General features: G+C 36.5%; 1 protein-coding gene across 10 annotated transcripts in view; it reads left to right on the top strand.

Moving 5' to 3' along the window:
- PTPRM (protein tyrosine phosphatase receptor type M) overlaps positions 1 to 26,046 on the top strand; it is a 465,329-nt gene that overhangs the window by 402,742 nt on the left and 36,541 nt on the right. For all 10 annotated transcript variants that reach the window (XM_032181299.1, XM_032181298.1, XM_032181296.1 and 7 more), the window contains 3 exons: positions 1,977 to 2,064; positions 7,389 to 7,465; positions 10,299 to 10,335. In XM_032181299.1, coding sequence (XP_032037190.1) covers positions 1,977 to 2,064; positions 7,389 to 7,465; positions 10,299 to 10,335 — 202 coding nt within the window. The remainder of the gene's footprint in view (positions 1 to 1,976; positions 2,065 to 7,388; positions 7,466 to 10,298; positions 10,336 to 26,046) is intronic.

The raw sequence follows: 26,046 nt of genomic DNA, 5'->3' as shown, positions 1-26,046 counted from the left end.
CTGCATGTTAGCTGTCTGAAAGGCAAAATCCTGAATAAGATAGCTGGCCAAGGTCTAGATAGGATGAACGATTAGTTTGTAATGTCTTTGGAGCTTTGTTGCTGAACATTTCCATTTCTATTTTGCCTAAACTGTGTTAATTATTCATCTTCCAGTGTTGTCTGAGAGTATGAACTTTGCAAGAAATTGTGACATTGGTCATTGTCTTTGCCCATGGAGAGCAATTCCTTGTTCAGTGTGTCCTGGCTTGTTGCAAAAGTATTTTCCATCTAGCTTGAGTTGAGGGTGCTCTGGGGTTGAAGGGCTTGCTTAAGACACCATTGGCCAATAAATAATCACTGACATTTTTTGGCAAACTGCAACGAAGTTGTAAATCATCTTAAGATTTACAGGGTTCCGCTTCTCTATACTGGCAGGTAACTGCGTTTCTCAGAGCTATACTCAATAGCAATGTCCCATGGTTAAGAAGAAACTTACTAATAGTAGTGGGTTTTAGTCATTTCGATTTGTAAACCTTTAAATTTGTTGTAAGGAAGTGCAAAGGGATGTAGGGCAAAGCAATTCTAACCATTTGGCAAGGTTTCTGTTTTTCTCAAGTTATTCTTCACAAATATTTTAAAAGCAATCCTTGTATTCCCAGGAGTTTTCAACTCATAAGTTGGAAATCACCACTCTAGTGAACATATTAAAAGAAAACTTGCTTTAGACATCAAATGTCCCCATGTTCCATTGACTTCAGCAAGAGATCATTTTGACTTTTATTCTCTTTACTAAGTGTATCTCTGGGATTTGAGCAACAATGCATTTTAAGTATGAGGGCAAAAGACACTGGTACTCTATTCACAGGCATTATCTATTTTAAACCACTCAGAAAGTGTTGAGGACTTGTGAGAGGCACAAGCTTCTCTACATTTTCCCTGTTTAGTCGAGAGTTAGCTGTTTCTGACTTCTGATACTGAAAAAGTAAATGATGTGCATTCATGTTCCTCTTGAATCAAACATGAAATTTTACTGATCATTCCAGTGGAAATACCAAAACATGAGTTACCTTCTGCTATTGTCCTGGTAGAATTCCACTGGTTCATTTGGCAAGTAAATATTTTTATCCTGGAACGAGTGTCTCAATATGAAATAATAAAATGCATCTGTATTAAACGACTTACAAGTGCAGTGCATAAATTAAGAAATTGTGCAAATGCTATATGTCATAGGCTTGCTTGCTGCCCCTTTGCTAGCTTCTTTGTTTTATTAATGTAAATATCTATTTTGAGCACCTTCAACTTTCTCATTTTTATTGATTGTTAACTATAGCACAAAGTTCAAAGTTTGTGTGAATATGAGATAGATTATATCTTTCACAAAATTGTATTTTTATTCTCTGAAAAAAAAAAAAAAAAACAACAAAAACAAACAAACAAACAAACAAAAACAACTTTCTGGTATAAGTTGTGTTTGTAGAAAAGACACATATATGGTAGTTGAATCCAACTTTTTAAAAATATGTTTAGATGCATGATGTGTCTGCCAAGAAGTAACCAAAAATTGTGGATATGATGAAAACTAAAATATTTTTGTACAGTGTGTAATTGTGCACTCAAATACTGGAGCAACTCCAGTACTGATGATGGAGCTATTTCAGCTTCATCTGTGTGTGTAAGAGAACTAGGCAAAGAATCTGGATAGCACAAGTGAAGGACTGCTAGTGTTGCAAGCATGCAACTTTGGAAAGGTTCAGTAGCATTTCACATGCAAATAATTCTTGCTGTTACACAAATAATCTCATATCACATTTTAGATAACATTTGGAGCTATGCATAAATGCCATTTAAATAGGAGAACTGTATTTTTGCTCAATAAAAGAATCAGTTAAATGACAATTTAACAACAGCACCCAGCAGTACTGTTTGTTCTCCTTGGTTTATCCATAAGGCAACTGTTGCTGCATTTCTTAATGTTACTTTCCTTCCTTTTTTTAGAGTTTCTTTGAAGGACAGTCTGCACCGTGGGATTCAGCTAAGAAAGATGAGAACAGAATGAAAAATAGATACGGGAATATCATTGCATGTAAGTGTTGACAACATAATTGTGCACTGTGTTAACTTCCTTTCAGAACTGGATAAGAATGGCCACCAGCCTCTTGCTCACATCAGGCTTATATTGCTTTTCTCTAATTAAGAACATAAAAGTGAGGGAAGAAGTTACATTTTTTTTTTAGAAAACTGTCAGATTTAATGCATTTTCTCCACTAGCCTCCTATATACCTCCCATCCTGTGATCTACATTTGGCTAATAGAGAATGACATCTTTAAGCGATACTCAGCTCTGACAGCTCCCAGACTGCTCCTGGCAGCTTAGTGGAAGGGTACCCATGGTCTCATGGGCTGATCTCTTGACATTGGATGTTTGGATGATTGGATAGTTCTGAATGTTGTAGGAATGGACAATACTGCTGCTTAAGTGTTCCTTGATGACAGAGACAGCCATCCTGACTTACCTTCCTAATCCTATACACAATGTAAGGGGAAAAAAAAGGAAAAGAAAAAAACCAACAGAGTATGTTTGCTTTACTTGAAACTGCTAAGTTTGATGAAGATTAGGTATACTGATAATCGAATAACTTTAGGGGATGATAGTGTGCTTTGGCGAGTGATCCCTAAATCTAGCATTATGTGATTGCAAAGCACTGTGGCAAGAGATGCTGTAAGTGAACACCAAGGCGGAAAATATCATGCTACTTACTGAAAAATAAATAAATAAATAAATAAATAAAATATTCTAGGGAAATGTGAATATTGTGATGGGCTGTAGTATATGTAAAGGTGTTTACTCTTCATGGTTTACTAGGCATGGTTTTGTCTTCTATGCAAGCAATCGTTAGTGTAACTATCTTGTTATTCTGAGAGGATATAGCAATGCATTAGATGGCTATCCTCATTTAAGTCAAAATACTGAAGGCATAAAAAAGAATATGAAAGAGCGTTCTCCACCTTTATGTTTACTCTTCCTTTGAGAACTTTTATTTCCAAACCAAGCCTGTGAACAATAGGTCTTCTCTCTTAGTCAGTGTTTAGCTTTGTCAGTCCCCTCTTTAATGTCACATAATACATTGCCTTTCGCTTTGACTCCCCTTGGCTGAAGTAAACAGAAGACTGATAGTGCTATATGTCTGAGGAAAGGAAGTGATGAGTAGCAGAGGGAAAACAAGTAAAAGATATTAGATACACAAATCAATGGCAATTACAAGTAATACTGAAGGCTCTCTGAGAGGGCAAATGTTACTGTGATCATTTGGATCTCAATTTACTTTTAATGTCATCAGTATTTAGCAAAGGGAAAGAGTTAAATGGAATTATCAATAACATTTCCTATTTACGTCTATAATACAAATACAAATTAAAATTAATTAGAGTAAAGGGCAGTATCTTAAAAGAGAGACTGAAACTGCCCACAATTTGTCATCTGTTAAATAGATGTATGCAAATGAAGTAGTTAACTGTCTAATTACTTTGTGTAGTTTTCTGCTGATAAATGATTGCTTGGCTTAGAGTCTAAGAGTACAGTTTTAGCAGTCCACTTTTGAAAATTCATCCCAGATAGTTGTTTAAAGTATTGGCTTTAGCTTTTAAAGCATTTTACTAAATTGCCTTTTTATGCTGTGTTTAAAGAATTAAAAATACAGATAGTTTAGATGCCACAGATTATGGCTATATGATTACAGTTAAATATATATTTTTTTTCTGTAAAGAGTTTAATGTATTTTTTTCTGTCCATTTATCCTCTTTGTTTAAATTTTCCCCAAGATACTGTTGTTACATTATTGCTTATAGTCATTATTGTTCTCCAAGGGAACTAAAACAAAAGCACCAAGCTACCAGCAATGCACAAGCTTGTCAAAATGGCAACATGCTTTACATTACCCAAGTGGTGTGCATTTAATTGGCTACAAGCATGCCCTACCCACTGTATGAAAGTAGCTAAAACTTGTGAGCCTCTGTTCAGCAAGCTGAATCATGACCACAGTCCAGTCCCCTACACAAAACATGTTCCTCCTTTATTGAACACAAAAGACTTTGTGTTTTCTCATTAACAACTAAAAAAAAATGGCATGAATATGCTAAATGAATCTTTTTTTACTCAAGAAAAAAATCTGTGTCCGTCCTAATAGTGTAGTGTTATGCATGGATTTTGGTAAAATCTATAATTTTTTTCCTCAGGAGAGATCTTCAGGTAATTTCAGGAAGGGGTTATGTATTTATTTTTACCTAACTCAACATTGACTAAATGAGAAGAGGATATTGATCACAGCTTTTAAAAGCAGCTAAACATTTTAGCTGAGACATTTCTAAAAGGCTTGATTTGCAAAGAATCAGCAAGGCACTTCCCAAGAAAGTGTCATTGGCTAGGCATGCTAATCAACTGGCTACTCAAGGGGCTTGTTAGAGTTCACAGTCTTCAGACTGGCATACACATGTTGTAGGTAACATGATGGAAGCAAGATTAAAATGTGCATATTCATTATCTATTATCACTTTCTATAAAGACAAATGAATTCTAACATAACTCATTTTGAAAGCTTAAGTGATCAGTGCAAAATTAAATTTGATAGAGTGGTAACAAAATAACAGTGGAAAGTAGAGTATTTAAAAGCTACAAAGAATGTTAAGAGCAAGCTAAATTAGAAAGGAACAAAATAACCTAAAAATCTACACAATTAACATAGAGGCTATTTAAAGTCATTGTACACGTTTGAAGAATATCTGGCTTTTTTACCCCTTAGGCTTACTAAGACATAGACTTGGCATAAGCATGAGCATAAACATAGGAAGAATTTTTTGTTGTTGACTGAATAATTTTTTCAGGTTAAAAAGTGTTGCCATGGACCAAGGAGTTAACTGGAGTTTTCAAAGCAATAAAAAAGGGAGTCACTCCAGCTCCACTGCAAGTGAATGGGTATTGAACTGTCTATTATTTGAAGAATTCCCAGAAACTTAAGTGAGAATGCAGGATGTATGTGAGGAAAAAAAGGGGCAGAAAGGTTTTATGAAGATACATTATGAAGTAACTTACTTAGTTTTGCAAAATCTGAAGCAAAAATAATAGCAAGGAAAGAATAGAGTAAATAATAGAAGTAACAAAGTAATAATAATAACAAAAAAGGATAGTGCTGAGTATTATTCATTGGTATAAATCAGCCTAAAAGAACTAACAGGAAGTTGTCATTTTTAGGAAGTTACTCAATGGGAAATTTAACCTTGGTTTGCCCAATATGGAATTCATTGATGCACAAGTCATCAAAGACAGGATTTAATTGTCTAAACATAGTAGTGTCATTTCAGGTGACCTAAGACATCTGTGCATCTGTATATCCTGGGCTATGTAAAATAGAATGAGTGCTTGTTTTTGGACAATTAAATCTGACCCTAAGTACTCCAAGCAATATAAAAGTGGAGATATTTACTAGCCTGAGTTGTTCTGCTAAGAATGCTTTTAAAGAAATGATGCATGAAATGATGAAAATGTGGATGAACAATGAATCCAATCTATCTTAACTTCTGGAGTCTGTTGACTTCAATAGAAGTTGGATCAGGTCCCAAAACCATAAAAACAGCAACCATGTCAGAAGATTAGAAAGTTCCTAATGTAGTATCTTTCTTAAGTAAGATGGACTTTTAGAATTAAGGACCTGTGAGCTGAACCTCTGTTCTGAAGAAACTGATAAATAGCTTAATTAAGCAGAGACTAGCACAGCACTTGAATAAGAGTAGCTTGATAAGGTCAGGCAGCCATGGGTTATGTAATGGAGGATCACATCTCTATAAATTTTTAGTCTTTGAAAACTGAATAAAAAGGCTGAAAAGGATGACCTGATGAACTTAATTGATTTGAATATCCCAACGTCTGTGGAAAAACTCATTCTCAAAGACAGTTGGCTGAAATAATCACAACAAACTAGCAATATATTAGGTGTGCAAAATCTAGAGCTGCAAAACTGCAAAAAATATATTTACTATATTTGGTTTACAGCTATGTATACCCTTTCTCTCTCCCAGGGGAATCCCAGGAAAACAGACTAGGCTCTGAGATCTGTAGTCAATGAGACTTAGAGCATAATAGAGGTCGAAATCAAGAATTTTCTTCTTCCTTTCCTACTCATCCATTTGAAAATCTTCTGACTTGTCATTCTCAAACAGTGTTATTCTAAGAACCACTTGCCCTCTCCTTCCTCCTCCAGAACATGGGCAAATATTATGCTACTTCTGAAAAAAAAAAAAAAATGTTTTTTAAACTCCTTCATGTTCTTTCATCGTTTTTTGTTATTATTTTGGACTTTCTGAGGTTAAAAAAAATAGCTATTGAGAACATGGGTGGCAGTTTCTCTTGTGCTCTAATGCTTGTTTCATTTACAAGAAAATAATGACAATCAGTAAGGTCTGTGGTCAGTTTTAAGTCAGCTAACAAGTGCCATTCAAAAACAATAATATATAGGTATCTAATTAGCAGAAGGAACTTGTAAATAAAGCAGCAGTAAAGAGACTATTTTCTACGTCTCCGTCCTTGGGATCATTGTCATGAGGCCCTTAAATTTCTTTAAAGTATTGTTTCATCAACAACTTGTGCAGCATTCTAGAGAAGCCACTGTGCTTGGTCACTTTTGAACCAAAAGAAGCATGTTCCAAATTCTCAGAGAAGAAAAAGCCCTACCAGCATACTGAGAAGCTTTTATGAGGCGGATGTAGCCTCTAGCATTTCTTAATCACCGCTGTGGCATCATAAAGTAAATGAGGCAGCTGACAAGAAATAAATTCATGCCCTGGTGTTTTGTATTGGAATTTGGAAATTAGAGTTGGAAGTGTTTGCAAACAGGTAGGATTCCTGGATAGATACAGATGGCCACCATGGAGCAAAAGTCAGTGGCAAAGTCATTATCTGACTGTGTGTTTTCTGTCATTATTTTATTTTGCTTTCTCCCTTACTGTAAACATAATGAGTTTTTCTAGAAACTGTGAGGTAGCAGTATGTCTTGTAGAATGACTCCAGCTTATTTTGGGTACTGGCAGAAACATTTCCAACTGAGTAAAACTTAGACAATGTTAATTATTTTGCTTACGAAAGGTATGGGGGTTATCAAGGCAAAATATAATAATAATAATTGCAATGGGTTGTAAATTAGAAATATTTAAGGCATTCAAATTGAAAATCAGAGACAATTTGGAAAGCCTCATGAATGACCAAAACGAAGATTTGTTGTTGATACAATTTTTTCATGGCCAACAAAACAATCATGAAGTTGCCAATAACAAGATTGTAGTTTGACTTTATTTTTATGTCATATTCATTAATGAATGTCTTTAATTACTTTTTTTTTCTCCCATTTGTTCCTGTTTCAGATGACCATTCTCGAGTGAGATTGCAGCCCATTGAAGGCGAAACAAACTCCGATTACATCAATGGAAATTATATTGATGTGCGTATACTGATGTAGTCAACAAACTTAGCATTGTGTTCAAAGAGTCAGCTCTTATTATTCTCGCATTATTCATAATTTGTATTAGTAGATATCACAGCTAATATCAGTTGCTAAACATTGTCAGAAAGTGTTCTCTTTGAAAGCTAGGTGTTCACTAAAGGAAAAAAAAAAGGCCTCAAAGGTTTTGTCAATAGGCAAATGAAAGGAGCTATTTCCTCAAACTGCCAATAGACTGAAATCTTGCCAGCAACGCTGTATGGCTACTTTGCCTGCTGGTGCTTATCTGGGCTAACAAAATGTTATTTTCACTTTCTGTCAACAACTTGGCATCATTCCACATTTAAAAGAAAGCTGTTTGCATATTAATGTGACAAAACTCTGTAATGCCTAATGCAGGGATTTGCAATCTCTTGTCATCTCTGCACTTTTAAGTTGCCTTCAAAGTATATTCTGCAGCTGTTAACCAGTACTTCTAATGCAAGCAAGACATTTCATTAAATATGTAGGCTGTTTAATTATTGAAGGTGGCTTCTTTGTTCATTCTGCATCGTGTTAACTTAATGTTTTACATTAGAATAAATTCTTTAAGAGACAAGGTGTTTTCGGTTGAAAGAATGAACTCAAAAGTAGAATTGAAAATCATTAGAAAGTCAATACTTTCTAAAGTCAGAAATCTGTGAATAGCAAAGATAATTATTTTATTATTTACATGGAATGCTAGATGTTTGGCTAACTGTTGCTTCGTAAGAAACAGTGTCTGCTAACGATTTCTTGTTCAGCAGTGACATCTTTCAAAAATGGTGTCATGGTTCACAGTTAAATTTAGTCACCAGTACGAAACAGAAATGTAAGTGATGTTTTTCAGAGTGCTAGAGGAACTACAGCTGTACAAGAAAAGTAGGTTTACTTCAGTTTTAACAATCTGAAGTTGTAAGTCTGAGGATAACTCCTTCTACTGATGTTTGTTAGTATGCTCATGAACTATTAAGTGAAACTTAGATTTCTGCTCAGCCCCTTTTTGTATGAAGGAGTAGCATATTCACCAGAAGCTAAAGGCAGATAGGGAAATGCATTTAGTTAGACATATCACTAAAATCTGAAGGGAGTAATCTCTGTCATAAAAAGAAAGAGAGAGTTCACATTTAAGAGCTACATTTGAATTAACTTTCAAGCTTTCTTCAACATTGAGGATTGTTCTCATTTTAGGCTACTAGCGTGTTCTTGGGTCAGATTTGTTTCTCATTCTAAAATATTAAAAAATGTGAGGAAGAAGAATTTGCACAATAGCCTATTATAGATACTGATAAAATAGCAGCATAGCAACCCTTTTTTGCTTATGGAAATAATGAGGGGAATAGAAAAGAAGGAGTATGGAAAGACTATGGCCCTAAAAGACATAATGGGTGAGGAAAAAAAAATCTCTCGCTCATCCCAGCAGATGGCTTCATTGCAAAGTTTGGAGGTTTGCAGACATCTTTCAAAAGCAACTTGAGCATAAAACGCAGCATTTTTCATTTATAATCTTGCTAGTCAGGCTTCCATTGGAAATGCTTGTTTACTACTACAGAAGCAGATGCTATTTTTCACTTGCATGAGGTTATTGTTGCTGTGTTGTCAGAATAAACGTGTTAATAAGAGAATGTCACTGTCACAGACACTATGATTTTTTTGTGCATAAATGAGAGGGGGGCAATGGTTATATACTATTTTTACCAATGCTTTTTTTTTTTTTTTCACTGAGAAACTGAATCATTTAATCCAAGCCACTAGAGATATTAGATAACACACAGCAGAAAAAATAATAATAAAATCTGTAGCTATCCGAAGAGTTCTCAATTTATAGAATTCCAGATTTTGCTTCCATGACATGTACAGAACTCAGTTCTATAACTTTTGTTGTTTTCTGTAATATTCAAAATATTTTCAGTTGCTTTGAGTCTTTCCCACCTTGCATCACTACAGTCCCTCCTGCTTTTTTACAAAGAAATTACAGTGGCATGAAAGCTTCAGCTTTAAATTCTTGCCTTTGTTGACTGACAATGGAGCCTAACCATTACAGAAAGATTAAAAGTGGTATAACTGAATTTATCAACATACTAGTGCATGATCTGGACCTTTGGTGACACTCCCATCACAGCATAAACTCAAATACAATAAAAGTGGTATTGTTCCCTATTGAAAACCTATTCAATGTTGTGAAGATCCATGGAGTATTAGACTTTATTGCACAGCCAGCTTGTGTTTAAGTTGCTCTTGCCATCAGAGAAACGAAGAATTGCTTTGTTTTTTCTATGTAGAGGTGAACAAGTGTATTCATACCAAACCATTTAGTCAAAGAATTTGCCCTAATGTTCAGGAATAAATCATAAACAAATCACAGAGGACAGAGTGAACATCCTGCCACCCATCTCAGGGCTGAATGCAAATCAAGCATTCTTTAGCTGTTAAAACAGGGATAGACTTTGCAATAAATAGCAATAGCTTGAAGGTATGTATCAGCCTACGTGAACATCTCACACCATTAGCTGCAAGTGCTAGAGAGGATTTCATGCTGTTCATGTTCAGCAGATCCAACTGGAGACTTAAAGAACGTATTACTTCTGTCCCCTAATGTACAAGGATGCAACTTCAATATCTTGAAGAAAACACATTTGCTTCTTCTTCCCCTTCTCTCTTGCTCTTCCCCTGCTGGGAAAAAAAAAAAAAAAAAAAAAAAAAAAATTAATATGTTACTCTAATTGTTGTGATTTTTATTCAAAACTACCCTAAATGAAGTTTCACTAATAGCAACAGACAAGGTGCTTATAATTCTTTTTCCAATTTATTTTAGGGTTATCATAGGCCGAATCACTACATTGCTACACAAGGTAAGTGTCTTACCCTTTGGTTTTTGCTATGAGAAGCTAAGAGGTCAGTATTCAAGACAAAATAGTTCAAACATTAGGTAAAAGCAAGCAAACTGAATTGTTACTATCTTATTTTCACGTATTTCAAGTAAGTAGTCCTTTATGTTTATATTCAAGTAGGTTTTGTGTAGAAAAGCAAAATACATCCTTTTTAGCAGAAACTACTCAATATCTTGTTACTCATGAAAAAAGAATTAAGTCAAGGTAGAAACACTTAGTAAACTTCAGAGTGTCAACAGTGATAAGAAAATGTATATTTTTGTATTCAATGATATCTAGGCTTCAGGTCTTTGAACTGGGAAATACTTTATTTGGCAAGTTTTAGTAGAGGACCCAAAGACACATTGCTCTTGCAGGGGGATTCTTCAAAAGGATCTAGAGAGAGAATTTTACAGACCATCTTTTAAAAGTTTGTTTGTGAACAAGAACCAACAAGATATAATTTGCCCATTCTGATGCAGTTCTTAAGGATTTTTTGGTCAAGTTCAGAGCTGGAACAGGTGGGAAAGATGAGTCTTCGGTGACTGTTGGCCGTGTCAAATAAGAGCTCTTACTGTGAATTCATTCGCACCCTAAGAGGGGCAAAAACCCCACTGCAGCCCCCAGTCCCTACTTTTACCAGTGGAGGCAACATATCTCTGCCTTTCTGTACTTCAGCTCTGGCTAGTCCCAAATGAGGTGCTCTTGCTTCAGATGACAGTGGGGCAGGATGCAGAACTGCCTCACAACCATCTTACACTTTTAGACCAGAATTAGAATTGGAGATCTTAGACCTTGAGCCATTAAATGTGCTTCATCTTTCACTTTTGTTACCGACCCACCACATCTCTCATTCCACAGTCTTTCTACATGTAAGCAAGAGAGAAAACTGGGACAGAAATAGAGCATGTGTTTAATTCACTTTAGGCCTTTACAGTCTCCTTTTCTGAGAAGTAGTGAATTGTTCCATTTAACCTTTACTTGATGGTGCTGTTGTTTTTCACCTTCAGCTGAATCCTAAAATGAAAAGTTACATAGCTGGCATTTTACTTGCAGTGTGTAGTGCAGTTCTTTTCATCAGGACATTCCCCAGATCCTTCTGACAGCTTTCTGGTAAACGTATGTCATTCCTATCTGAAGCAGGTTTAAAGGCAGCTTTATCACTCATCACAATACTTGAATAACAAATACCAAGCTTGAGGGTTTTATACTTTAGGTTTTAAAGACAAGTATTGGATGCAATACTATACTAAAAGTCGTTGTACCAGATCCTCTAGCAAGTCCCAACAGGTTCTTAGCCACACCTTTTTCCTGTTGTGGTGGCAAGGAGAAGTGTCTAGTCAAAAAGGAGAATAAGAGAAGTAGAAACAACTGATCCTCCATGATGTAAAGAATATGTGGCTGTCTGCAATGTTGTGGTAGATGCAGTTGTGTATCCCAGCTTCTTGACAAAGCTTTTGCACAGCAGTCTCTGCATTTGGCAAAGATAATTAAGGTAACTGTGAATAATCCCTAAAACTCCTTTATGGCTCTATATTAACTATGAAAGGAAAGATATTTGTTTCACATGCCAAAAAGACTTTGCCTCTGTGTGTCTTCCATACTAGTAAGCCTGTCGTGAACCATAGCTCACAGATACAGCCAAAGATGTTCATGCTCTGTTTTAGAACACATTTTCACACAGATATGTATAAACACATCAATACAGCACAACAGTGAAGCTACGTGTTTAATTCCCTTGATGTCTACTTTACAACAGTCTTAAAATAGCTTTTCCCATTCTTCCTTTTCTCTTCCACCAAATCTTTCACAGGTGCACATGCCTATTGTTCTTTGAAGGAAAACATCATTACATGAGTCAGTTTTAAATCTCTGAGGAGTTAGAATGATTGATATTTAATTTTCCTATGTTCTTCTTAAGCTGCGTTCAACATATCAAGTGTTAATGAGCAAATATAATTGTTTGAAGTGAAAAAGTGGCAAATTTAATCAGTTTGTAATAGATTACCAATCTGCTTTTAACAGAGCTGGGAGTTGCATAATCACCTGTTTATTAAAGTGTTATTATCTTCCATACTAACTAGAGTTTGACACACAGACTGGTGTCTTCCACCTTGGAATTCGTAGCAATCTGCTGCTAATTTGAATAAGGGAGAGAAACGTTTTTTAAAAGACATACCTAATGGAGGCTTTCTCAACTAATAATCAAAAATGTTTTGCTTCCACTGTAAAAGTAATGTACACAAAGTGTGCGATTTGGATTGGAAAAGTAACATCAGTTTTCTTTTATGCGGTAAGTATAATGTGGCTGATAGACTGAATTTACAGCTAGTAAAGACTCTTGGTGATCTGCTATAATTGGCATCAACAGATGGGATCTGCACCTCAGACATCATGATTAAAAAGAATCCCTTGTCACAAGCCAGAATATTGGGTCATGCAGAACCAGCAAGCAGGTGCAATTTAAAAATCCGTGCTTTATTTTACGTATCCCTTGTTCCCATGGATATAATTCTTTAAAATTATTTTATAGCAGAATGTCAAGCTCTTTTATGATCTGTTCAATTTACTGGTAGCTTTCTTTTTATTTTTCAGGAGTTAGGTAATCAATGAATTTTAACCAGGTCCTTTACTGGGAGCAGTATGTTGAATATCTATACAGTACTTATTTCCACACACACTGCTAGATTTTATAATTAACAGATGGCAGTTGTTGATCTTGCATGTCTAACCCTGATTACCAAGCAGAAAAAAACTTTTTTTGTTTTTACATGTTCTCTGTCCTCTGAAGTTCACCTAGTTAATTCAGCTATGACTTAGCTTCTTCTAGCAAGTCTCTATCAACGGTTTTGTAATGCTTCCTCCATCACTACACCAGCAACTGTAAATTATGAGTGACAAATGAATGTTAATACAGTGCTATAGCATCGCTCATTGCCATTTCTACCAGGGCTAGTTTTCAAGCAGATCAATCATGTGTGAAACAGCAGATACTCACATGCAAGCTGCATGTCTTTATATATGAAGTACATTCATTTCAGCGTCTCTGACTTTTGAATAATCCTCATGGGTCAGGCTCACTGAATCTCTCTGCTTGCTGCAGCACACACAGGAACATGATCTAAGATGTTTTTTGCAAGTACTTCAGAGCATATCTTAACGTCTGTAAAAAGTTACTTTCGAAAATAAATCATCTTTAGATTTAATACCTCAATGAAGCCTTTCACCTTCTTGTCTGTATTTAATTGTAAAGCAGATACTGAACTGTTTCACTTTCTATATTGCTGGTTATAGAGACAGACATCAAGTCAGGTTCCAGGCAGAAGTTTTTTAAGTACAAGTTACAAACTTCTGAAAATAAATATTTACAATGGAAGTGTTTATACAGTCCTCACTGCAGCAGCATAAACTTGCCACTGTAATAACCCCTTTCATTTTCTTTCTCTTTTCTGCAAAATGCATCTTTCTTCCACACACTACTGTATATGTTGTGTGAACATTTTAATAAGGGTTTTCAGAAACAAAAATACATTTTCTTTCGAACTGAAAGTTCCCTTTCAGGCATTTGAAGCAGAAATATTGCTTTGAATAATGGTACTCAACTTCCTTGGCACATTTTTTGTTTTTATGTAGCAGAAAGTTGTCAGAACTACAGCAGTGTGGAAGCTCCGTGCTTATCTTTACAGAGAAACTTTTGCTGCCATGGTTTTAGCTTCCAGATGAAAATTAGCATTTGAAATTACTTGAGGGAGAATTGAAAAACAACAGAGCAAGATAATTCTACACAATTTTTCAGCTTTATACATGCTGTCTTTTTTCACAGTGTAGGATAGTCAGACTGATTTTCTGATATATGCACAAAGTGAGTGAATTCTGTACCCCTATATTAATCTTGAAGATTCAACTGTGTTTAATGGTGTTCTTTACTTCCTAATCATCAAAACATTAAAAGTGGTTGAAGCCATACATCTTCAGTGAAGGAGATAAACCCATTCTTGAGTGCTGCATTGAATTGGCAAGGTGTTCTGAGCCATGTCCTTCAAAGCAGTTACATTTTCTTCACACCGAAATGCATACAGAAGTAATACACCCTTTCCATATGGAAGTGGTATCTACAGGTTATTCTGTGAAACCATATGGCAAATTCACCAGAGCTGTCTTTCTACCATTTCCCAGCAAACGCTGATGAGAACTATCCCAATTTTTCAGGAGCATTTGAAGTTTGATACTTACACCAGTGTTGAGGACGAAAGGAGACAAAGTTCTCCTTTCAGACGAACCTTTTCAGGTTCATCTGTCTGGACTTGTGCAAGATGTTTGACACTGTTCCACACAACATCATTTTCTCTGAATTGGAGAGACATGGATTTGATGGATGGACCACCCGGTAGATAACAAACTGGTTGGATGGTTGCACGCAAAGAGTTGCAGTCAATGGCTCAGTGTTCAGGTGGAGACCAGTGATGAGTGGTGTTCCTCACGGGTTGATACTGGGACAAGTATTACTTAATGTCTTTGTCAGTGACATGGATGATGAGATTGAGTGCACCATCAGGAATTTTGCAGACAACACCATCCTGTGTGATGGGGTTGACATGCTAGATGGAAGGGATGCCATCCAAATGGACTTTGACAGGTTTGGGAGGCAGTCCATGAACTTCAGCAAGGCCAAATGCAAAGTCCTATGCCTGGGCCAGGGCAGTTCCAAGCACAAATACAGGCTGGGTGATGAGCAAATTGAGAGCAAGTCTGCAGAGAAGGACTTGGGGATGTTGGTGGATGAAAAACTGAATATGAGCCAGCAATGTGTGCTTGCAGCCCAGAAAGCCAACCGTATCCTGGGATCCATCAAAAGAAGAACAACCACCAGGTTGAGGGAGATGAATCTGCCCCTCTACTCCACTCTCATGAGACCCCACCTGGAGTACTGCATTCAGCTTTGGGTTCCCAACAGAAGGATGTGGACTTGTTGGAGTGAGTCCAGAGGAAAGTCACAAGGATGATAAAGGAGCTGGAGCACCTCTCCTATGAAAAGAAGCTGAGAGAGTTGGGATTGTTTGGCTTGAAGAAAAGAAGACTCTGGGAAGACCTTACAGTGGCCTTTCAGTGCTTAAGAGGGGCCAACAAGAAAGCTGGAGAGGGATTCTTTATAAGAGAGTGTACTGACAGCACAAGGGGAAATAGTTTTAAATAAAAAGGTTTAGATTAGATATAAAAGAAGAAGTTATTTAATCAGAGGGTGTTGAAGGACTGAAACAGATTGCCCAGAGAAGCTGTGGATGCCCCATCCGTGGAAGTATTTAAGGCCAGGCTGGGCAGGGTTTTGAGCAACCTGGTATAGTGGAAGGTGTCCCTACCTGTGGCAGGCAAGTTGGAACTAGGTGATCTTTAAGGTCCCTTCAAATTCAAACCATTCTGTGATTCTGTGATTCTCACAATGTGTAGTAAAAACTGGTAACTATCAAAGTCAGCACTTTCCAACAGTTGCCACATTGTGGTACCTGAGAATAGCTGAGTTTCTCTCTGCCTCTTTGCTTATTGTAGGAAATTTAATGATAACTGTGTTAGAACAGTTGGTCTTTCAACATTTTCAGAACTCCATATTTTTCTGTCTTCGTATTAATCAGCTCTGTAGTAGTTTTCACAGTATGAGTTGCCCTTGTTGATTTCCATTCAGCATAGAAGGCTCTAAATGCAGAGCTGGCATGGTTTTCTAACAGATCCAAAGTTGGCTTAGGCTCTGTTGCAGTGTGTCATGTCTTGAAGTTTTTGTGTGGTGACAAAGTGGAACAGGATGATCTCAGGAAAAAAGCTGATCGATCCAATATTATGCAGAGCCTAGTGCTGTTGATTTTTATGTCCATTGTCAAAGCTGGAAAATAAGAAAAAAATGATCTTTCTATCCTCTCCCACACAAAGACTGAGCAGCCAGGTATCAGATATAAAGGTCTACAGAGCTTTTTTAGAACTCTATCTCAAGGACAAGATACTGGTTTAATTTTTGTGTTGTGAAGTCAGTCCAGAATACCTATGACAGACTTTTGCATATCTGAATTAAGTAGTAAAAAAATGAGAGACTACAGTAATTAAGTAGACAAATAGATGAATTGTGTAGGCAAAAAGAAACGTTCCAAGGTTGTATTACAGAAAATAGAACATTTCATGAAAAGTAATATATTTGTCTTTTTAAAAAATAGGATTATAAAATATGTTCTGAAAACAAGGAAATTATGATCTTTCTAAAACTCAAGAGCTGTGCAAACTGTTTTTGTGAGCCAAACACACTTTGGACATTCAGGAAGTTGACATTTATTGGTATAGCTGCTCTTCAAACTCTTAATTATTGAGATCATGCACTATCCATGCATCCATTTTTTGTCCAAGGAAGATTTATACAGTGTCAGCCTTACAAATCTACCTCATCTGTCCATGTTTTTAGGGGATGCAAATTATGAAAAGCTGGTGTTTGATTATGGGGTGTCCATCCTCAATAAGGAATCAACCATAAATTGGACTTGATGGGGCAGGTATCCAGCACTCTTGATGGAGTACTTTTAACATGCCTGTCAGTCACAGAGTCTAATGCTAAGGCAGAAGAAGGAGCAGAGAAATGCAGTTTGTCAGGAAAATCACACAGTCAAAGCATCTTTTTGTCTATGAAATCTATTTTCCAGCCAGTCTTCAGCAACCTAGAGGAAGCTCAGCAGCAGGTCTGAGAAGGCTTTTGGTCCTCTCATTTGCTGAAAGAAAAGGATGCAGCAAATTAGCAAACAGAATGTATTTCAGAAACAAATGCATCCAGAAACAAATAACACAGTTTATTTTTCCCTTCACTATATCAAAATCTTTGAAACCTGTCATATTTTCCTTATTCTGTATCCTTTGGTGGCAACTGAAATCTCTACATTGATAATGCCACCAATGCACGTGACAGTCAGGGTGATTTTGAAGCACTGCCATTTTGAAAAAACAAACAAACAAAAAACAACAAGCTTATTGGATTAATTTCTTTTCCTGTGCATCTGTATTCTTCTGTGCAGTTGCATATTCACATGTACATTTCGTGGCAATTCTCTCTGCTAAATCTCATTCTGTTGCAAGCACATTAATGTTATTGCTTCTGTACTAAGCATATATCCAGACCGCATGTTAGAATTGCTTTCCTTGTTTACAGTATACATCGCATATTGCATCCCCCCATAAAATATAACCAAAAACAGAATTAAAACATTATTATTGCACTTTCCTACATGAAGTGCTGAAAATAACCAATGTGCTCCTCAAAGTAGTAATAAATAACAGTGCTGAGAGAATTTGTCAAGCAGATTTAATTTTTACTATAATTATCCTGAAGTTAAAAGAAAAATGAACCAATACACATTTATTTGTTAATGACCTTCACATGCATCTTGATACATCTAGGATATGTTGGGTTTTGAGTATTTCCAGTATTTCCATGGCTTCTGAGATAAGTTAAAAAATACTAGGCTAACTGAGGAAGAAATTAAATTACCAATGTTCTCCAGACTTAACTAGAAAAATATATAATGAGTGGTATATCTCACTCATGAGATACATATAAGGATTATAATAGAAAGAAAGAAAGAGAGAGAGAGAGAGAAAAAAAAAAAAGAAAAGGTTTTGCTTGCGTTTTTTACTTAAGATTTAATGTAGATTAAATTGTCTTGTTTTTTCATCTGGGTAGACTGTTCGTGTTAATACACTTAAACTTCCAGCACAAGTTTAAAGAATACAGCATGTGAATATCTTACTCAAAAGCATGAGTAACATTCCTTCACAATAAGTTCCTTGGGGAATAATAAAAGAAACAAGTAGCCAGAATAAACTCATATTTTTGAGCTGAAGAATAGTGATGATTTTATTACGTCCCGATGCTTATGATTGACTCAACATGAAAATAGAAAGTAGAAATGGAAAAGACTAATTAGGTTCTTTTGTCCATTCCCTAAGGAACCTTCTAGTGAAGGGGATAAAATGATCTTAAGTTCTCATCCATCGTCAAAATTGATTCCGCATTACAAGTTGATATGAAGAGCCCAGTCCAACAAATCAATTACCTAAGACTTGCAAGCTGGAAAATGTTACAGGCTGCATATTTTTTTCATAAAATAATTCCATATTTGTTAGTCATCCCAAGCTCAGATGGACTATTTAGTGATTTATAGGTATTTCTATTTCCATGTAAGTCACCCTTACTGAGAAAAAACACAAATTAGAAACTCGAAGAAGAATACACTAGTCAGAAACTAAAGTTTTCACACTGGAAAGCATTGATTCAGCTAAACTGAAACTTTCTGTTGGACTGCTTTGACAAAGATCAGGTTTTAGGCTCAAGGCTCCTAAAATAATCCTCCAGTCAGAGGTTTGACTTCAGAGGGGGAGTCAACATCTCATGTTTTTATTTGATCTGATTCAATTTGAGCATGTGTCTCAGTTTCCTAGGAGTCCCCTATTGTTTTCCTGACATGCTTGACTGTACTTAAGCAATTAAATGTCAAAAGGGCATAGGGAGAAAGAGAGTCCATGTGTGAGTGAGACCAACTTTTGCTGTGTAGCCAGTGTACTCCACTGGAAAGTAGATCAGGGCCTCTAGTTACAAGTACAGTTACTCAAAGTATTCCTGCTTCATAGTGAAAAAAAATAAAAATGAAAAAAACATTTTCTGCAAGTCATTGCCTAGCAGTGCTCCCTTAAAAAGCTGTGCAAGGTAAAGCTTTAAGACTCTGGCCTTATTCATGTAACCCCATAGCCCTCACTAGGGAAAACCTAGCCTCCAGGGCTAGGTCTGTCCTTATTGCTGTGATGCAAAATTTGGAAGATACTGGATTTACTGTAGTCTGAAAAAATGTTAATGGAGAATGGACCATTTAACATCCCTGTTGTGTAGCAAACGAATAATATGAAAGAGGTTTTCAATTATACTGGATAAACATTAATTTCTTTATTTTTTTATTATTATTATTTTTTAAGAAAAGATCAGAAAAAGACTGGAAAAAGCAACTTTCTTGAACGGTATGATGACATAGACACAGCCAGTAGTACTATGTACACAGCTTTTATTGCATTCAGCTTTGCCTAATCTAAGGCTAACTGGATAAATCTGGACCATTTCTGTGGCCAGCAGTTGCTCTGTTCCTAATCTGCAGTCCTTCTGTGAGTAATCAAAAGGTGTTATGGGAACATGCTATTTATTCTTTGAAAAATCATATGACATTTTCATTTTACTTTGTTGATACAGAACAAACTGAGCTAGTATTGGAAATTCAGCCACAGAGAAATGTCAGTCAATAAGTGTGTAACACTTTATTAGATGGAAAGTTAGCTGGTAGCATTAGCTACCAGTGTTATAAAAATGTCTTAAATAGCACCTGCCAAACCTGGTCTCAGATTTAACAACACATTTAAGTGCAACAATGTCTTGTGCCATTGGTGGAAATACTAATGTGGAGAAGGAGCAGTTAGGATTATTCAGAAAGGGCAAGGCAGCTGGCGTATTGTGATTACTGGGTATTATACCAAACCTGTCCAATTCATTCTGCCCCTACCTTGCTTCCCGTTGTCTCTCCAGGCATGTTTAGACTGTGACTGTGAGAGACATGAACACCCTGTCTGTATTTAATATGCAAGGCAGTTCCCACTACAGTGGAGCTCCAGTCCCAGACTAGGATTTCAAGATGGCACTGTAACACAGACAAAATAATGCATAGAGATGTGTGCTGTTCCAGCCTGGTTGGTTCTGTATCAATAAATAAAACGCTGTGTGATATTCCAGAGAATAAATACCACATGCCCATAAAACTTTCTGACTACTCACAGAAGCACTGCAGAGTAGGATCAGAGGAGATGCCAACAAGAGAAATGATCCAGCTGTAGGCAATGGTTGGTGTGTATACACTCATACACACACATATATAGAATGTCTATTTTAAAGCTGATTATCTAGATTTTGAATTGAACAATTTCAAAGAAAAAATTCTCTAGAATTATCAGCTTTGTCATTGCTCAAAGGTTGTTTTTGAAACATCTCCATATTAAACTGGGAGTTTAGTGGTTTTCTTTAATTTCAGCAATCTATGAAGCATTTGTATGTATTTCATGAAACAATGGTGCTGTGGCTCATGACTACTCTACATTGTGAAGGGCTTATTATCAACCAAATGTTCTTATGTTCTTTTTACATTTGGAAAGAGATGGGGAATTTACAGGTCAGTCTCCTCTGTTTCTTCATCCTGTGGATGATCTAGTGCTTACTCCTCTAAATGTAGGAGGCGGTGGTATAGAAGGCCAGTCAGAGCACTGGGCAGTCTCATGGGAGCTATAGATAAAATTTCTCCATGCACCTCAGTCACTTAGCAGTCTAAGCCTCATTGGAAGCTAATGGGACTTGAAAGCACTTCAAAAATTCCATTTTGTGAAAGCCAGTTTTTGCAGAGAGCGATCTGCAGCCAGCAGTGCTTGCTGACTGGCTGGCTGGAAGCAGGTAGCATTTAGTTTGTGCTTGAAAATCAGCCAATTACTATTCACTGTGCTGTCCCTTAGCTGATAATGAGAGAAGGCTGCATTTTTCTGAACGAAGGATACAGTAGAAAGCATCTACATTGCCAGTAGCTGTATTGGGCAGGATTTGTCCCGGTAAAGTATTTCAGCTTGCTTTATGAGCAGTGTTTTCCTGAAATGTCAAGCTAACAAGATTCAGTCAGATCTGTTTCCTATTGACAATCCATCTAAGGTGAGGAAATCGTGAAAAACACATTTTAAATTCATAGCTCAGCCCTGATTAACCCACCTGAGTCTAGCTGAGGTGGTTTACTGTGGAATACTGTGGCTGCCTACTGTTCTCTTTCTTTGGATTGCAAGGTAGTATTACTGCAAAAGGCCAAAATAAATAAATAAATAAATAAAATAAAAGAAGACATGGAGGACTAGGTACGACTCAAATATAGGGAGTGCATGTGATTGATATACACGTTATGTTCTGAAGTGGGGTTTACAGTTGGTGTTAGGAGCAACTAAACATGTTGTTGTTTATTATTAAAGTCCTGGTAAATGTGGTGCTTACAAAGTGGTGTTCTTTGCTACCTCAGTATCAGTAAATTACTGCCTTTACAAACAAATGGCTTCTTTCTGCCCCATCTCTGAATTTGCCACCGTGGAGGAGGAATCAGCTAAAATGAGGTCTAAAATGGAGAGAGAGGTTTTTTTCCATGCTTCACGTAAGAGTGACTGTTGCCTCAGGCTTCGTTGCTTGGGCAGCCTGCTGGCTTAGCATACTTAATGGGTACCAACTTTGTTGAAAGCTCATCTACAGCTTTGTTTATTTGTATTTTTCCAAGGCAAGAGAGATTTCCAGGAAGGCTTTATCAGGAAGGCCAGCATAGCTGTATAATTACGATATAGCCCCTGCTGAAGATTACCTAATAATTAATATTTGTAAGGCTAAAATTAGAAAGTGCATTTCGTATACCGTCACAGTCTGCATCAACACTATAAATCAAATAAAGTCATTAAAGCAAGATTGTGTTTCTTCAGCTCATTACAGGGTCTTGTTTAATTTCATTGAGGTTCTCCAGTGCACAGAATGTCTGGGGCTGGGATATGGAGAAGCGACAAATAAAAATTAATACTGAAATATGACAGCTAGAAACTGGCAATTAATAAATAACACTGAAACATTTATGGCCAAGTTCAGCCAGTACAAGTGTCTATTGTGTTTTACTGTGCTAATTCTTACAGTGGCAGGCCTATAGGAGATTTCACTGAAGGTGAATAGATGTGTTGCATTGGGATACTTTTTACCCTCTCCCCTGCTTTGGTTTCTTGAGCAGACTGGCAAGGATATTAATTAAAGCATTAGGTTATATGACCTCATTCTTTTTTGTCATTATTTTACTGACACCTTAGTCACGAAGGACTGATCTGTATGCCTTTGGTAGCTATTGGTGAGTGTTGGAACCACAGGGTTTAGTGATATCTCAACCACAGTTTTATCTCAGACCTTAAAATTATCCAGTGTATTGGTAGAAGCACATACTGTGCCTATAAAAACATACTCTTGTACAAGCATTTAAAAATAATTAAAGTCAATTGAAGTGTATCTCTTACGGCAGAGAACAAATGTCTAAACCTACTTTGAGAAAAGCTATTGCAGAAAGACTGCGTGATCACTACCTGAGGAACTCCTGGAAGGGTGAGGAAAAGTTAAATACATGCTAGCATACATATTTAACAAGCATATGGTAAAAGCTGTGCTTGACAAATCAGATTATCAGCAACTGAGTATCTTCCGTTCAGAAACTAGCTCATTTGGGGAGGGCACAAATGACCCCAGCGTACAGCTGCACTGCTGCACAGCAGTGGTTCTGCAATTAAAAAAAAAAAAAAAAAAAAAAAAAAAACTGAATGAGCTTTTTATCTCACTAGTTGGTGTCATTGTTCTGACTAAATCAGCACAACCAGAATCTATAACTTTTCTTTCTAGTATGCTGCTTTTTAAAATATATATATATATATAATATATATAAAAAAATGAGACCTAATCTTATATACCTTAGTCTAAACCTGGTCACATAAAAGAGTGTCCATGTTTTTAGAGCTGCTGACCACTGAAGAACGTCTTATAAAGTAACTGAGAGACTGACAGAGCTGAGTGCTCATGACTACACGATCACATAATTGCCTATAAATTCCTGCTGATAAAATGTTGGGCATCATGTTGCCTTACTCAGTAGAGAAAAAAAGTATTTCAAGTAAGAGAGATGTACTCTTGACTGCAGTCAGTGATATTTATAGTGTAAAATAACATTTAACTGCAGTATTTTACAGAACTTTTTTTTTTTTTTTTCTTTTTTTCTGAAAGGGAGTTCTGCTCTTAACTCCAAATTCTAGCATGGTTAAAAGAGCAAATAGCATGTACTTACAGATAATCAGATCACTGGACTGGCAGAGCATTAGTAACCCTGTAATTTTGCTTCTTGCTGTGAAACTCTCAGTAAGTTATTCTACTAACAGCTTGTTTGTCCCATGTAAATGGGTTTGCTAGGAAAAAGAGCATTCCTCAACTTTTTAATCTATTTAGCTTGTACTGTGTTTTCGTAGTAATTTGTTTTGTTTTATTTGATTTGATTTTGCTCTTTCTTAAGTATGTTGAGTGACTTCTGCTACATAATGGGCTTGCAGTTTTTTGACAGTGTATTTTCAAAATCAATCATTGATTTTGTTTTTTTTTTTTTTTTTTTTTTTTTTTTGCCACGCAACCATATTTGTTAATAAGAAAAAAAAATATTGCACCCCAGGTTCATTTTGAAGGGACCATAAAGAATGAGGGCTAAAAAGCAACTCACTCCATGCAGGTATATTAACTAGTTGCCATATTAACTAGAGTGCCAAGGTTGTACACAGGTTGTAGGCAGTCACAGAGGCAAGGAGTAAGTTTTGCTTCAGTAAGAAGGGAAGACAGTCCTCATTGCTCCTGGAAACTGCAGTAACCACTAGAAGAGGAGACCATTTTACAACCTCATACTCACTGGAAGCAGGTTTATTGCACTCTTTATCAGGATCAGCTTTTGCTGCTGCAGTAAAAGTCTTGCACCTTGTTAGTCCATTGCCTCTGTCATCACCTGCTAGTGTCTATCACTGCCCATGGCACTGCCCTGGGAGAGCAGTAAAGGTACCTGTTCATTTTCTGCATGTTTCTAGCTCTAATAGCTATCATTGAATTTGGTATCAGGAGTAACAACCATTTTGCTGAGGATTTAACATTCTGTGCTGCAAAAGGGTTTCAGAACCTATTTGCTCATTAAGTTGCTTGCTTTTGTAGGAAATTAAAAATGCCCATAGATTTACAAGCCTCAGTCTGAGTAAGTGTTGGGGACATTTCAGGGTTCGGGTTTTACTTCTGTCTTTGAGTGTTAGCTTTTTTTCCTAAACATTTACACTGTTTTTCTGAATTCTAGGTTGGTTTTTAATGTTCAAAATGATCACATATCCCAGTAGTAATGCCAGTTGTTGGAACTGGGTCTCACAACAAGCAGAAAGCAGATCCAGAAAGCTCTGCGTACAGAAGCAGCTTCTTAAGAGTTTAATCCATTCTTAGAAGCTGTGTGATTTTCCATTTCCTAATATGTTGGCATTCCCACAGCAGCAACTAACAACTACTAGTAATGCAGCTATGGGTTGTAATATATTCCACTGATCATTTCTTTTGATTTTTTTTTTTTCGATAATGCATTTAATTAGCTGGGGGGTTGCAAGGTTTATTTCTTTTTCTTATTTTCCTTTGCTTTGCTTTTCATCTTCAGGAGGCAGTATGTTGTTGATTTCTTTTTTTCACAGCAGCAATCTTTGATACCAACTACTATATTGTGTAGCTAATGGGGTATGCCACAGGCTCGCTGTTTAGTAGCGCAGTACCTTCTCCTCAGACCTTTTCCTCCCGCAAGAGGGCAACTGCTGAGAATAACCTTCCTGCCTATTGTGCACACATCTGTTAAGCTGATACTTAGAACAATTATAGGCTCTTTGTCTCCCTACCATGAGTCTCTGGAATCAAATTGTTCAGTTCTTCATGACAATAAATCCTCCAGCCCTACCTAGAGCCTCTAATGCTTTTCAATACTGGCTGGAGACAAGTAATAATTTATTCATATGTCAGAAAATAATTTGAAAAATGTCAAGAAGAAAAGAAAAATGGGGTGGAAAAGAATTACTTTCTGAGACTTTAAGGTAGGTTTTTGGGTATTTTTTTTTCCTTTCAATGTCCTGAATGTCAAAGAAGTTTGGAGGCTAGATATAAGAATTGGAGAGAAAAAGCAGGAAAAACACTCGAAAATACTTGAGGAAAGTAGGAAATCCTGTCAAGCACTTTTAATTATCATTGTCTTATCAATTGGATAGTGAGGTTGAGAAGAGCATACTCAGCACTGCAGAACAGGACGTTCCAGAAGAACATTTGGAATCAAACTTGAAAGACTTGTCAGAGCCCAGCTTTTTCTCTGGCCTGAAAAGTGCTATTACTTTTTTCTTATGATGTTATTTCTCTCATAATTTATTATCTTTTTCTTTCTTTCTTTCTGAAGAATGACAAACTCAAAATATTTAGGAAGGAAATAGTGTTTAGCATCTCTGCCCTGTTGTGATTTGTGACTTAAGGATCTGAAATGTAAGAATCTTTAAATCACAACACAAATTATGTTGATTGTGGAGGACAAAAATCAGGAATGAATTGTTGCCGGTTGTCCCAGAGCTGTCAGAAAGAACTGACTGTTACGAAGTAGGGCCCAACCATCTCTCTCAAAAGAATCAGTAGGAAAGAAAACTGTCTGAAATAATACATAGAGAAACTTGCTACATTGTCCCTTAGTTTCTGAAGGATTCTGGCTTCTTGCATGAGGAAAATAACAGGGCTGTGTGGACAGGATTTTTTTTTCACCTTTCTTCCAGCTTTGTGAAAAACATATTCAGATGAGCAATCTTAATTCTGTGGTGACAGAATGTAGTGGAGCCATTTAGATTTTCTCCATTAAACCAGGCTGTGAATCAGGATTCTTGAAGCCGTCCTGTTGTTATTTTTTGTCCTTAATCAAGCTTAAATAATCTTAATAATGTGTCTTGAACTTGCAGACTCCTTCCAGGACATTACTCTGTGGAAAATTGCCTCTCCCTAATCCTATTTTT

Source organism: Aythya fuligula, chromosome 2, assembly GCF_009819795.1.
Source record: "Aythya fuligula isolate bAytFul2 chromosome 2, bAytFul2.pri, whole genome shotgun sequence".
NCBI lineage: Eukaryota > Metazoa > Chordata > Aves > Anseriformes > Anatidae > Aythya > Aythya fuligula.
Note: the sequence above shows the minus strand (reverse complement) of the source record. Positions and strands in the feature narration are given on the sequence as shown.